General features: G+C 50.0%; 1 protein-coding gene and 1 non-coding gene across 4 annotated transcripts in view; both read right to left on the bottom strand.

Moving 5' to 3' along the window:
- VGLL4 (vestigial like family member 4) overlaps window positions 1–14711 on the bottom strand; it is a 137127-nt gene that overhangs the window by 22764 nt on the left and 99652 nt on the right. For all 3 annotated transcript variants that reach the window (XM_049766321.1, XM_049766322.1, XM_049766320.1), the window contains one exon: window positions 2863–3052. In XM_049766321.1, the coding sequence (XP_049622278.1) occupies window positions 2863–3052 (190 nt within the window). The remainder of the gene's footprint in view (window positions 1–2862; window positions 3053–14711) is intronic.
- LOC125998319 (U6 spliceosomal RNA) lies at window positions 14383–14489 on the bottom strand. Its single transcript, XR_007491910.1, has one exon. It is a non-coding gene; the product is annotated as a U6 spliceosomal RNA (small nuclear RNA).

Here is a 14711-nt window from a genome sequence, read left to right as displayed (position 1 = left end):
GGCAGCCATTCGGCTCAAGGAAAGCCAAGTGGGACTCTGGAAATTGGACTGGGGAACCCTGCTTGCCTCTTCTCCAGAAATCCAGAATGTGATCCGGTCAGGGGTGCAGTAGGGTTGTGGGGTGCGGCTCTTTGTGTATTTTCCTAATGTGGTAGAAGGACGGTGAGTCCCGGCCTCCCATATGGTTCCCCCACCCACCCACCGAGGCTGCCAGGAGCGATTTCTGAGTGTAGAGCCAGGAGTAACCCCTGAGCACTGCCGGGTGTCGTGACCCCAAAACAAACCAACAAAAAAGAATGTCAACCCAGACCTAAACTGCAGGGTCCTATCCGTATCAACCTAAGGAATTACAAAGTCACTTCCTAAATGCTTTAGCTTTCTAATAACAGTAATAATTAATCCAGCAGAGTGTTATCACCATCTTCTAGTAAGTACTTAAGGCTAGAGGGAAGGGAGCCTATGATTGTTCTCACGCCCGTCTCTACTGCCCCCCCCAAAACCAAAACACAACAGAACTGACGAGATTGGGCGTGTTCAGGGTGGTATAGACATCGATGACCAACAGAATTTGAATCCAGACATTCTCGGTTTTCTCAGGGACCAGAATGGTTGTACAGCAGCAGGCAGAGCATTTGCTTGCCTTGCACACAGCCCACCCGGGTTGGATTCCTGACATCCCATCTGGTCCCATGAGCACCACCAGGATAACTCCAGAGTGCAGAGCCAGGAGTAACCCCTGAATACCTTCGGGTGTGGCAAAAATCAAAACAAACCAACGACCAAAAAAGCAGTTCTCTCAATACTCATTCTAACCAGTAGGCTTATTCTCCATCATTACCAGTATATGAAAAATGGGATTATGAATAATAAAATAGGCAACAACTAAGTTTATTTTTAGTACTGTACCATGCCCAAAACTTTCCTTGTATCTGTAATCTGAATGCTTTCACTTACTTTTAGATCAATGATTCTCATTACCATTTTAAAATAAGGATACTAGCCCAGATATATTCAGAGGCCTGCCCTATGGCAGAATCAAGATTTCGGACTGGCGGCCCGGAGAGATGGCACAGCGGCATTTGCCTTGCAAGCAGCCGATCCAGGACCAAAGGTGGTTGGTTTGAATCCCGGTGTCCCATAGGGTCCCCCGTGCCTGCCAGGAGCTATTTCTGAGCAGACAGTCAGGAGTAACCCCTGAGCACCGCCGGGTGTGACCCAAAAACTAAAAAAAAAAAAAAAAAAAGATTTCGGACTGGGACCAGAGCGATAGGGCAGTGGTAGGGCATTTTGCCTTGCACACGGCCAATCTAGGACAGACCTGGGCTCGATCCCTGGCGTCCCATAGGGTCCCCCAAGCCAGGAGCGATTTCTGAGTGCACAGCCAGGAATAACCCCTGAGTGTCATGGGGTATGGCCCCAAAACAAAACAACAACAAAAATATTTTGGGGGCCCGGAGAGATAGCACAGTGGCGTTTGCCTTGCAAGCAGCCGATCCAGGACCAAAGGTGGTTGGCTCGAATCCCGATGTCCCATATGGTCCCCCGTGCCTGCCAGGAGCTATTTCTGAGCAGACAGCCAGGAGTAACCCCTGAGCACTGCCGGGTATGGCCCAAAAACCAAAAAAATAATTTTGGACTAAAGCACAAAACACACTATCTGAAGGTTGCCTTGCCCAACTCTGCTCTATCCTACAGCAAAATATAATTTAAAAATAAATGTAGAAGAAGAAAGAAAGAAATGCCTCTTGTTTGGGTTAGGCAGCGGGTTGGGAGAAAACAAGACATTCCTAGGAACTGCAGAATCGCTCTCCAAATAGCTAAGAGCTCGGGATCTCAATTGGGACTCTATCCCAGTTTGCAAGAACTCATTATTTCGCAGAGCCTGGTGCTGGATTCCTGATCGAAGCAAATTCCAGGGCTGCAGACTGCAGGCTCAGCCTGTGACTAACACTGCAGTGATTTATGGAGGAGACATACCTCTGTCAGCATGTCTCATGACTGAATGCTACAGTTCGAGAGGCTGGAATGCGCGGAACGCCGGCCTGCGGGCTCAGGCTGCAGAGAGCTGCCCCCCCCCCCCAGGCCTGGAGAGCAGAAGCTCCCCAGAATCCACCCCCACCCCCAGGAAGCCAGACCTGAGAGCTGCCTTGGGGTGGGACTTCGGGCTCCACCTCCCAGGCCAAAGCTCTTCAGAGCTCCAAGGGCCCTCAGGGACTGCCCCAACCAGCCAGCCAGCCAGCCAGCCAGGGCTGCCAGTATAGAACAGGGAAGGGAGAGGCAGCAGGTGGCAAAGCTTGTCACCAAAACCTACCTGCAAGCTTAGTGCAAACCCTTCCCGCTGTATGCCTGTGACAGGTGAGTCTACTGGAAGTGAAGGTGGGAAAAACAGAACCCGGGCACAGAGCTGCCTGCCAAACTGGACCCTGGCAGAATGTCCCAGAATAGGGCCCCACCCCTTCGTATGTCACATGTGAGGGAACCAGAGGAGAGAGGGAGGGAAGGAAAGAGGGAGATGGTGCCAAGACCACGGAAGCACTCACTCTTGCCTCCTGATAGTCTCCAATCCCAAAGTGTCCTTTCACTTGGGCACCCAGAAGAGGCTTGTCAAGGAAGAGACAGAACTCTGCACCTCATGGGGACAAGTATCCGCCTTCTCCTTCTCCCCAGGGCACAACAGGACAGGGAAGGACAACACCCCAGGCAGTGTTGGTCAAAGGTTTGATCGAAGCTTCGATCCCTGGATCAGCACGGCAGGGTCACTCCAGTGGGCTGGAAGGAAGAAACTTGGGGCCTCTCTATGCCTCTGTTGGTACCATCTGTCCCCACCCAGCGCTGGAACTACCCAGGCAAAGAGCCACTCACAGCTGCGGGCTGAAGATGCGACTCATCTTGGTGGCATGCTCGCCGTCACACTCCAGCTCGTCCACCCCCAGCTCCACGCTGAATTTCCTCTTGCTGGGACTGATGGGCTGGGGGCCTGTGCGGTGGCTGCTGAGGGCCGAGGTGACAGGCAACGTCTGCATCCTGGAGTCTCCCCGAAGAGCAGCTTCACCTGGGCACAGAGAGAGAGAAAGGGGGACATCAGTCGGTCAGCAGCCAGGACAGGTCGGTGGGTCGCACAGCCCCAACAGGGCCCCCCACCAGCCCGCCCACTGGCCCCTTGCAAGGAGACCGTTCCCAGTGGAAAGTTTGTGGCAGTGCAGCGGGCGGGCTGTACACGGTGCCAGGGCTGCCCGCTGCCAAGCATGAGACATTTCATATAAACATGCTCTCCGGCACAATGGCTCCCTTTTCCCCCAGCTCGCCTGGGACGCAAAATGCATGTAATCTCGTGAGAGTTTGAGAAAGGACAATGTGGATCGAGCAGCCTCTGTCTTTCTTCCCAACCGGTTACCTCAATCGTGGCAGTGGGGCGATCTCACACACACACACACACACACACACACACACACACACACGCACACACACACACGCACACACGCAGGCTGACATCACAATGACCACATCTTCAGTAACTCCCTAGGGCAGAGTTCAAAATTCAAGTGTGAAGTACAACTGGAGGAGAAAGACAAAGCAAAACATTATCTCCAAAATGGATATTGGGCTCGGCAGAACAGCGCTTGCTTCGCAACTGTGAGGTCCTTGAGTCGCAACCCCTGGCACCATCAAGGGAATGGGAGTTGTCTTAAAGCTCCAAGGTTGGAGCCTGGGATGCCCAGGTTGGAATCTCAGCACCACATATTTCTGGAGCATAAATGGGAATGAGTGACTCTCCCCCAAAATATTCATGAAATGAATTGTGGGGTCTGGGATGTGGCCTTGGCTCAGCAATAAAGCATTTGTCTCATGTGTTCAGGTTTCTGGGTCCAGCCCCCCCCCAGCCCCACTGGTGTGGCCCCCACAACTAACAACAATAACGAAATAAAAAAATGACACATGCTGGTTATTCCTCTCTAGCCCTACAGAAGGGCCTCTCTTCAAGTGGCCTGTCACACTGCTTGGGACTGTTTGACTCTGTTTTTATTTATTTTTTATTTGGTTATTGGGTTACACCGGGCGGTGCTCAGGGGTTACTCCTGGCTCTGTGCTCAGAAGTCACTCTCGGCAGGCTCGGGGGACCATATAGGATGCCGGGAATGGAACCAGGGTCCGTCCTGTGTTGGCCGCGTGCAAAGCAAACACCCTACCACTCACTGTGCTATCTCTCCAGCCCCTTGACTCGGTTTTTAAATATCTGTTATTCCCTTCTCATTTTTTCATTTTATTTTAGTTACCATGGTTTTCAATACTAATCTATGCATCCAGCATTTCAAACCCACCTGGTACTTTTTTTTAATATAAGCACAAGGAAGAATGAGGAACAAGTTTGAATTCAAACATTAGACCCCCAAAGTTCAAAGAAACAAGAGGATATACTACAAGGGACATGTCTTTCCTCCCACACATGACACAAAGTGCAGGTCGGAGACATGGGGTGATCATCATGTGACTTCTCAGCACATGGCATACAGGACTGATTCTGTCAACACCTGTTCCCATCAGCCCCTCAAATTTCGCCTTCTCATTTGAGTCTGGCTCAACTCTTTGCATTTTCCATTCCCATTTTAAGGAATTTGTGTGCTAAATAAATAATCTTTATGTCCCGTGAGGAATCAAAACAAGCTTCACCTATGATTATTAGAATTAAGGCTGTGGGGCCCGAAGAGATAGCACAGCGGAGTTTGCCTTGCAAGCAGGCGATCCAGGACCAAAGGTGGTTGGTTCAAATCCCGGTGTCCCATAGGGTCCCCCGTGCCTGCCAGGAGCTATTTCTGAGCAGATAGCCAGGAGTAACCCCTGAGCACCGCTGGGTGTGGCCCAAAAACAAAACTAAAACAAACAAACAAACAAAAGAATTAAGGCTGTATCCCTTCTGAACCCTGTATATGAATCTGTTTTTTGGGGGGTAATACTCAACACTACTCAGGAGTCACTCCTGGTGGTATTGCGGATCAAACCTAGGCCTTCCAGCCCTTCACCCCTAACTCCCTGGTTCTATAGAGAGAGAGAACCTCAAGATTTCTGAGTCAGGTAGGGTTGTGAGGTTTTCATAAGTCTCAGTCTTTGGTGGGGGGATGGTTCCCCATGTCTATGTTTGCCCAATGGGTCCCACCTGACTGCACCTGAAGGCACGCACCATAAGGCTCAAATTCTCAACATCTGAGGCCAAGGACCCCAGATGGGCCAATCATCCTACAAGTAAGTATGTGTCTCTGTGTGTTTCTCTATCTCTGTTTCTGTCTCTGTCTCTCTCTCTCTCTCTACACACACACACACACACACACACATACACACACACCCCACACCCCACACCAAAGACAAACAGGATTTTGTCACAGAAAGGAGAGAAAAAGCCTTCTGAATATTTACCAGGAAAACAAGGACAGCTGCCAGCACAGTGACAAGGTATTAAACTCACAAACATACAGTGACCCAGAAAACCCAGCCAGACCGAGCTTCTCTTAAGGATCCTGGCCCCAGAGCAAGTTGGAACTTTCCATTTTAAAGGACATGCCCAGAGTCCCGGCCCTGAGCTCCCTGTAACCCTCAGACATCCCGCCTGATTCGGTTGGCCTTGAGGCCCTCGTTCGTAAGTTCTGGTTTAAACAAACAAGCATCGAGGCTAGTATTTAGTTCTTGGTGGTTGGGAAACTGAGCTCCCCGAAGATGGCCCCCTCTCTTGCCCTCTGCTCTTCTGCAATCAGGGTCAAGTGTCAGCTTCTAGACCAACTCCAGGGGCACTGGTCCCCCAAGAGTAAGCTTGCAAAGCAAACATCTCAGAGTGGCACGGAGCCACCTGCCCCTGGCCTGCGTGTCACCGAGCCCTTGGCAGGAGATCGGGGTGAGGCGAGGACCCCTGAGTTTTGGGAGCCGTTTCATCAGATGGCAGATGTGTGGCAACACTGGTTGCCATGGTGACTACCATCACAACCACAGGCTCCAGTCCCGGAACAAAGCCCCCCCCCCCCCAACCAACTCATGGCGTCAAAAGACTGTTTCACTCAAACACTCTTGGGGTTTCCACCCTGCTTCCCGATCTTGGGCCCAATGAGCCTTGTTACCTGTTGGCTGTATAGACTTGTTCACCTTGCCTCATTCCTCAAGGTTCTCTGAGGTTCTATGTGGAGAACAGAAGCCCATGGGAGGGGGTGTAGGGTTGGAGGGGGGCAGGTGAGAGGAGGACACAGCCTAGGACTGGAGAGGGCAAGAGGGAGGAGGGTAAGAGATGAAGGGGAGAGGGGAGGAGGAGAGATGGAGGGGAGGAGAGGGGAGGGAAAGGAGGGAGAAGGAAAGGACAAAAGGGTGGGGAACTGGGGTAGAGGAGGAAAGGGAGAGGGAGAGATGTAAAGTAGGGGAGAGAGAGGGAGAGATGAAAAATAGGGGAGAGGGAGGGAGAGAGATGAGAAGAAATGGGAGAAAAGAGGGAATGGAGGAGAAGAAAACAGGCTTGGGGGGAAAAAAAGGAAACTTCTGAGCTGGGGGTTAAGGACCCTGGAGGAAAGGACTTATATGTAGATTCCCTCTTTTTTTTTTTTTTTGTTTTTTGGGCCACAGCCGTTTGATGCTCAGGGGTTACTCCTGGCTAAGCGCTCAGAATTTGCCCCTGGCTTGGGGGGACCATATGGGACGCCGGGGGATCGAACCGTGGTCCTTCCTTGGCTAGCGCTTGCAAGGCAGACACCTTACCTCTAGCGCCACCTCGCCGGCCCCTAGATTCCCTCATTTGACAAGACTGAGAAAACCCGACCCCCGAATGTAGACAACCTCCGACAATCACACACTGACTGACTCAGTGGCACAATCTTCACACCCAGTGATGTTCAATTGAATACAGTCACACAAACTCACTTTCATTCGCAGTCACAGTCACTGATAGACAAGTCACTCAATGACACGCTCTCACACACTTGTCTTGCAAGTTCACTCACTCTCAGTCTCACAGCCTCATACCCAACACACACAGTATCCGGCAGAGATATTCAAATAGAGGCAGATGTAAAGCCAGAGGGGTGACAGCAGTGTCCCAAGGCCCCTTACCCTGCAGTCTATCTGTCCCTCCTACCCCATGATCAGTGAAAGGAGAGTGTCCTGAACCCAAGACCCTAGGCCACTGCTCCCCTCTGGCCTCACAGTAAGGTTACCCAACTGACCCATCACCCCAGAATCAGCGGCCCACTGACCCCAATTTATTGGGGCTGGGACACAGCTTACTCTGAGGAGCTGAACTTGGAACTCTAGGCCTTGAGGGGTGTTAGCAGGGAGATGCGTGAAGGAGGCTCCACAGACTTCGACAAGGACCAATGTGTGACTCTGGCACCCCCGCAGTGCCCTCGCTCATCTCCATACCCCCCACCATACTGTTCTCAGGATGCCAACCTCTCCTGAACCCGAGCTTCGAGGGATTTGCAGCCCCTGAGAAAATACCATTCCGAGGGTCTGCAGCCAAGACCAACATCTGGCCTCGACTCCCTTTCCTGTCTTTGTTCAGAGTTTCTCTTCCCAAGCTCTGAGATTTTCAATGTAGGCAGTTTCACAAGGCTGGTCCCCATTCTGCAAAAAACTATTCTCACTTTCCTTCCTCTCCCGACTGCCTTAGAATACAAAGCCCCTAGAATCCGTGAAGCTTTTACTAACTGCCACCTCCTCCATTCAGTCCTCCTTCAGGTTTCATCTGAATTCATCTTCTCTGAACACTTTTGTGGCACTTCCCTTCCATCTCCTTTTGTTTGTTTGTTTGCTTGTTTGGTTTTTTTGTTCATACCCAGCAGCACGCAGAAGCTACTCCTGACTGCACTCAGAAATCGCTCCTGGAGCCCGGAGAGATAGCACAGAGGTGTTTGCCTTGCAAGCAGCCGATCCAGGACCAAAGGTGGTTGGTTCGAATCCCGGTGTCCCATATGGTCCCCCGTGCCTGCCAGGAGCTATTTCTGAGCAGACAGCCAGGAGTATCCCCTGAGCACCGCTGGGTGTGACCCAAAAACCAAAAGAAGAAAGAAATCGCTCCTGGCAGGCTCAGGGTGGGGGTGGGTGGGTGGGAACCATATGGGATGCTGAGATTTGAACCACCATCCTTCGGCATCCAAGGCAAGCAAATGCCCTACCTCCATGCTATCTCTATGGCTCCAATGGCATGAGTAATTTTGAGTGAAGAGCCAAGAGATAGCTCTGAACACCATCAGATATGGCCCAAAAGCAAATAATAATAATAATAATAATAAGTTCTTTTATTTTTTTATTTTTTTCCTGAAATAAAAATGGGCCTTTGTGACTGCAGCAACTGCAATATAAAAATCAGATCATTTAAAAAATGTTACATTAAAAGACAATCAAAACCACTTTAGATTATGTGAGAACTTGATGATTATTCATCAATATGTATATTTTTTAAATCCCAGCAGGCTTGTTTGGAGGCTACCCCTGGCTAGACTCAGTGATTTACTTCAGACTCTGTGCTCAGGGATCACTCCTGGCTTGGCTCTGAGTAACATGCAAGATGTCGAGGAAAGAACATCGCTCAGAAGTGTGCATGGCAAGTGTCCTACTCGCTACAGCTGTTGGGGGCAGCCACAGAAAGAAAGGGACCCCTACCCTGACCACACAGAGGGTAAAAGGACACAGCACTGAAACAGGTTCTGCTTTCTACAACCATCATCTCAAAAAATTTAAGTGGAGGGCTGGTGCAGTGGTGCTAGAGGTAAGGTATCTGCCTTGCAAGCGCTAGCCTAGAATGAACTGAGGTTTGATCCCCGACATCCCAGATGGTCCCCCAATCCAGGAGTGATTTCTGAGCGCAGAGCAAGGAGTAAGCCCTGAGTTTCACCAGGTGTGCCCCCCTCAAAAATAAAAATAAATAAAAGGGTTTAAGTAGATTGTCATAACTAAAGAAAAGTTTACTGTTTACAATGCATTTCGGCCATTCTGGAGGCAGATTTTATTTATTTTTTTTTTGTTTGTCTGTTTTTTTGGTTTTTGGGCCTCACCCGGCAGTGCTCAGGGGTTACTCCTGGCTATCTGCTCAGAAATAGCAGGCACGGGGGACCATATGGGACGCCGGGATTCGAACCAACCACCTTACGTCCTGGATCGGCTGCTTGCAAGGCAAACGCCACTGTGCTATCTCTCCAGCCCCCAGATTTTATTTAGGTGTGGGTTAGCCACGCACTGTGCCTCCCAGATGCAAAAATCAACTCATCCTGAGGCCAGTCAGGGGAAATGGTCCATGACAGGATCAAAAACATTCCTTAAATATTTCTCCTAACTGAAGATGAGCAGGTTTGAGGCCCCAATTTCATACAACTCAGCAGCTGCTCTTTTCAATGGGAGAGAAATAAATTGTCTATATTAAAAAAAAAAAAAAAAAAAAAAGAGGGAGATTGGGGCCGGAGAGAAAGCACAGCGATAGGGCGTTTGCCTTGTACAACTCTGATCCAAGACAAACGGTGGTTCAAATCCCAGCATCTCATATGGTCCCCCAAGCCTGCCAGGAGCAATTTCTGAGCTCAGAGCCAGGAGTAACTCCTGAGTACTGCTGGATATGACCCAAAAACAAACAAAAAAGATGGAAAGTGATTGAGATGTAGATGGACTGGCAGGGGTCAGAGGCAGAAGATGGGACAGAATGTGTGTGCCTCTCTGGCCATGAGTGTAGATGTGGGGTGAATCAATCCATGTATGTAAATATGATCGTGTGGATATGAAGATGAATCTGTGTGCGTGTGAATGAGTAGGCGTTTTAGACCAAGAATGTAGATGAGGGGCCGGTGAGGTGGCGCTAGAGGTAAGGTGTTTGCCTTGTAAGGGCTAGCCAAGGAAAAATCTCAACCTTGGTTCAATCCCCGGGCATCCCATATGGCCCCCCCAAGCCAGGGGCAATTTCTGAGCGCTTAGTCAGGAGTAACCCCTGAGCATCAAATGGGTGTGGCCCAAAAACAAAAACAAACAAACAAAAAAAGAATGTAGATGAGTATTTGAGTGAATGTATCTGTGTGTAGAAATGAAAGTATGTAAAAATGTAAAACTGTAAGAATGTTAGTGTGTGTGAGTGCCTATGTAAGGGCTTGTGTGTGAGAGGAGCATGTATGTAAGAATGTGAGGGTCTGCGTAATTGTGTGAGTATATTATAATAGAGTATGAGTGTATATATGTAAGCATGAGTGGGGGATCGAACCACAGTCCATCCTAGGTCAGCTGCGTGGAAGGCAAACACCCTACCGCTGCGCCACCGCTCCGGACCTGTGAGGGTAAGTTGTGTCTGTCTGTCTGTCTTCATTCACAACTCTACACTCAGCTCAGCCCAGTCTGGAAACCACACTTTACACAAAGGTCATTCTTGTCCACGCAGGCGGGATGGGGGGAGATCAGACCCTGGCCTGCCCTCACTGGACTTATTTTGAGCACTTCTAGACCTTTCTTGAGAGCCTCAACGTCACTTCATAAAGAGGGAAGAAGAAAAAAAGAAAGCCACAACTTTTTATCACCAACTGCTAATAATATGATCAAGGGTCACAACTACACAGTAAAATTGTGAAGTCGAAACAGACGCCACTGGATGAGAACTTGCAGCCCTCCAGCAGCCTCAGAAACAATTCTCTGTCCCAGGCTCTCCCGTTTTGGGTGTCCGACTTCTAAAGCACTTAAAATTGTCACCTGTCCCAGCTTCCTGACTCCAAGGTTGAGACATAGAGACTGTCTTGCAGGGCCTCCAACTAGCCTTTCCGAAACTAAGGTCCCAGAGCCATAAATATGAAACTCTCTTATGGGGCCGGAGAGATAGCATGGAGGTAAGGTCGGTGGTTCAAATCCCAGCATCCCATATGGTCCCCTGAGCCTGCCAGGAGTGATTTCTGAGCACAGAGCCAGGAGTAACCCCTGAGCGCTGTTGGGTGTGACCCAAAAACAAACAAACAACAACAAAACAAATAACAATAACAACAAAACCAAATATGCAATTATACTCTCAAAGACACAAGCAGGTATCCACAGACACTCATAGATACTCAAAGACACAGTCAGTCATTCAAACACACGCATGTGCAATCATACTCACAGACACAATCACAACCAGACACATGCAAGTCAGACATATCTCACCGTCACACACTCAGTGACATCAACTTACTCACACAGAGAACACACACAGAAGAAAGCAACTGTGAACATGAAGACATTGTCTTTGCAAGCGTCGAACTATTGCCCCCAGCTTCCTCTCACCAGGGGGGGGGCATACATGTGTCTGTGTCACTCTGCACCCCCACCTGTGTGTCTCTGTGACACAGCCCAAGCTGACTCATTCATGTAAGGAGGAAAAGTCTGGGAGCAAGGACAGACGGAAGCCCAGTTTGACTCAGAGGCTGAAGATCTGTGTCCTGCAAGTGGCCTATCTCCATTATAATTTTTTCCTGTGGGACATAAATTCTGCAGCAGCTCATGCTGCATTACGGGGGGGCAGGGGCCTGCAGAGATGCTCCTGGACTAAACCAGGAGGTGGGGCAGTAAGGGCTGCCAGGGCAAGAGAGGGTACAGACGGCTTGGCTTGGAATAGGTGAAGTATTCACTTGGCGGGGGCTTGGGCAGAAAGAAAATGAGGGAGAACAAGGCCCTCTCCAGTAGAACAGGTGAAAGGAAGAGGTCCCCTGAGACTAGCAGGGGTTCCCCCAAAATGCCCATCAGTAGATCTGGGCTATTCAGCCACAGAATTTACCCAGGACTGAATATGTGCTATAGCTCAACAGGTTTGAAAGCTTGGGGGGTGGGGGGATGAAGAAAGGACACACTGTAGGGCTGAGCCTGGGGGACACAGCCCTAAAGGAATGGCAGAATGCCTGGAATTCTCAGTTTCTATTCTGGAAAAAAAAAAAAAAGTTTCAAGAAAACAAACTGATTCATTTGAAAAGGAAAACTAGTAATTAAAATATTTTCTCTGGGGCCCGGAGAGATAGCACAGCGGCGTTTGCCTTGCAAGCAGCCGATCCAGGACCAAAGGTGGTTGGTTCGAATCCATATGGTGTCCCATATGGTCCCCCGTTTCTGCCAGGAGCTATTTCTGAGCAGACAGCCAGGAGGAACCCCTGAGCACCGCCGGGTGTGGCCTAAAAACCAAAAAAAAAAAAATTTTTTTTTCTCTGGGGCCGAAATGATTGTACAGCTGAATAGGAGCTTGCCTTGAGGGAAGCCACTCCAGGTTCTATCCCTGGCACCCCATATAGTCCCCTGAGCCTGGCAGAAGGATTCCTGAGTGCAGAGTCAGGAGTAAGCCCTGAGCACTGGTGGGTGAGGTCCAGAAACCAAAATTAATTAATTTGGAGGCCAGAGTGATGGCACAAGTGGCAAGGCGTTTGCCTTGCATGCCTCTGACCTAGGACATACAGCAGTTCGATTCCCCGGTGTCCAATGTGAGTGATTTCTGAGCACATAGCTAGGAATAACCTCTGAGCATCATTGGCTGTGGTCCTAAAAATGAATTAATTTGGGGCCACACATAGCAGTACTCAGGGACTTCTCCTGACTCCACACTCAGGGATCACTCCTGGCAGGGATTGGAGGAGCATTTTCAGTACTGGGATTCCATTTCAATCAATACATTACAGGCAGGGTATCGTATTTTTTTTTTTTTTTTGGGGGGGGGGGGTTGGGCCACACCCAATGACACTCAGGAGTTACTCCTGGCTATGCGCTCAAAAATCGCTCCTGACTTGAGGGACCATATTGGACACCAGGGGATTAAAACCGGGTCCTGGCAGGCTCAGGGGACCATATGGGATGCCAGGATTCAAACACAGTCAAAATGTGTTGACTACATGCAAGGCAAACGCCCTACTGCTGTGCTATTGTTCCGGTCCCCAGGAGTGATTTCTCACTGCAGAGCCAGGAGTAACACCTGAGTGCCGCTGAGTGTGACTCAAAAACCAAAACAATAAAATACGTCATGGAAGTTAGGAGATGCCCAAGGACTGGACGCAGGAGCCAGTTGTGTACGGTCCTGCCAATCACCCTCTGAGCAACCACAACAGTGATCCATATGCATCCACCACTGCCAAGTGGGGTCCTTCCCCAAAACAGGAGTCCGTGGTGCTAAGGAAAATAGATCAATGGAGAAAGCACATGGTTAGCATGCGCAAAGCCCTGGGTCCGATCCTGGCAGCACTGAAGCTCCTACTGGCCGCTCACTAAGCACAGCTAGGTGAGACCCTAAAGAGAAAGTGGGCCCATGGTCTCACGTCCCTAGGGAAGGAGGTTATAGCAATTCACATTACAGCAACTCAGAGAGAAAGAATCTACAGCCAGGCTGAGCTCACTCACCACAGAAGATCCAAATTACCATTGTTTTTGTTTTTGGGTCACATCTGGCAAGCACTCAGGAATTACTCCTTCCTGGCTCTGCGCTCAGAAATCAGACCTGGCAGGTTCGGGGGACCATATGGGATGCCGGGATTTGAACCACCATCCATCGTGGGTTGGCTGCGTGCAAGGCATATACCATACCGCTGTGCTATCTCTCCAGCCACCCCCCCCCCAAATTACTGATTTAGCACACACCCCAGCAGTTCCACTTGAGCTGAGACCGCATCCAGGAGTGACACCATCGGGTCGAATGCCAGCAGGTCTAGGGGGCTAGGCTGGGCTTGGGGATCAGGACACCTAAGTGGGTTTCATATCACTGAAGCACCCCCATCTTAGTTTGGATGATTTAGCCCCAGGTGGGGCTCTGGCAGCACACAAGAGGGCTTTGGGTAAGAGAAGAGCTGAGTTTCCACTTCTTTTTCTACTAATTGGGTTTCATCTGCTTGGTGCAAGGGCTCTCACCCAAGTTGCCCCCACTCCCAGCCCATACACCCCAAGAGATAAGAGCAGCCCCCCCACCCTAGCACCAAGCACAAAGGCCCTGTCAGCTGTCCACAAATTCTTCACTGATTGGAAAACCTACTTTTGATTTTATTTTGGGGCCACACCTGGGGATGCTCAGGAATGACCCTTGGCAGGGCTCAGGAGACCATATGGGATAGAACCCAGGAGGGCCACCTTGCAAAGCAAGCGCCCTACCCACTGTGCCATCTCTCCGGCCCCAGAGGATGACTCTGGAATCAAGAGTCCATGCAGGTAAGTGTCCTAATGTCTTGACTTTACTTCCTCTACCATGAGAGATTTTTTTTTGGGGGGGGGGCCACACCCGGTGACACTCAGGGGTTACTCCTGGTTATGTGCTCAGAAATCGCTCTTGGCTTGGGGGACCATATGGGATGCCGGCAGATAGAACCGCAGTCCGTCCTAGGCTAGCGCAGGCAAGGCAAACGCCTTACTGCTCAGCGCCACTGCTCTGACCCCTATCTTGAGGGATTTTTTTTTTTTAATATGGAACGCTTCACGAATTTGCGTGTCATCCTTGCGCAGGGGCCATGCTAATCTTCTCTGTATCGTTCCAATTTTAGTATCTGTGCTGCCGAAGTGAGCACACCTTGAGGGATTTTTATGCGAATCAACAGTGAAAACAACTCAGCGAAAGTTCTAGTTACTTACTGATGGCGTATTTGGGGATAATGGGCCTTAAGAACACTTCTACCAATGTCACCCTCAAAGTTCCTGGGACACCAGCACCCCAACAAAGTTGGCACAAAACAGCTTCCCCCGCCTGGAGGGAAGACCAGAAGCTGGGGTACGGGGAGCAAGGAAGAGTG

This window comes from Suncus etruscus, chromosome 20 (genome assembly GCF_024139225.1).
Source record: "Suncus etruscus isolate mSunEtr1 chromosome 20, mSunEtr1.pri.cur, whole genome shotgun sequence".
Taxonomy (NCBI): Eukaryota; Metazoa; Chordata; class Mammalia; order Eulipotyphla; family Soricidae; genus Suncus; species Suncus etruscus.
The sequence above is the reverse complement of the archived record's forward strand: the minus strand, read 5'-3'. Positions and strand labels throughout refer to the sequence as shown.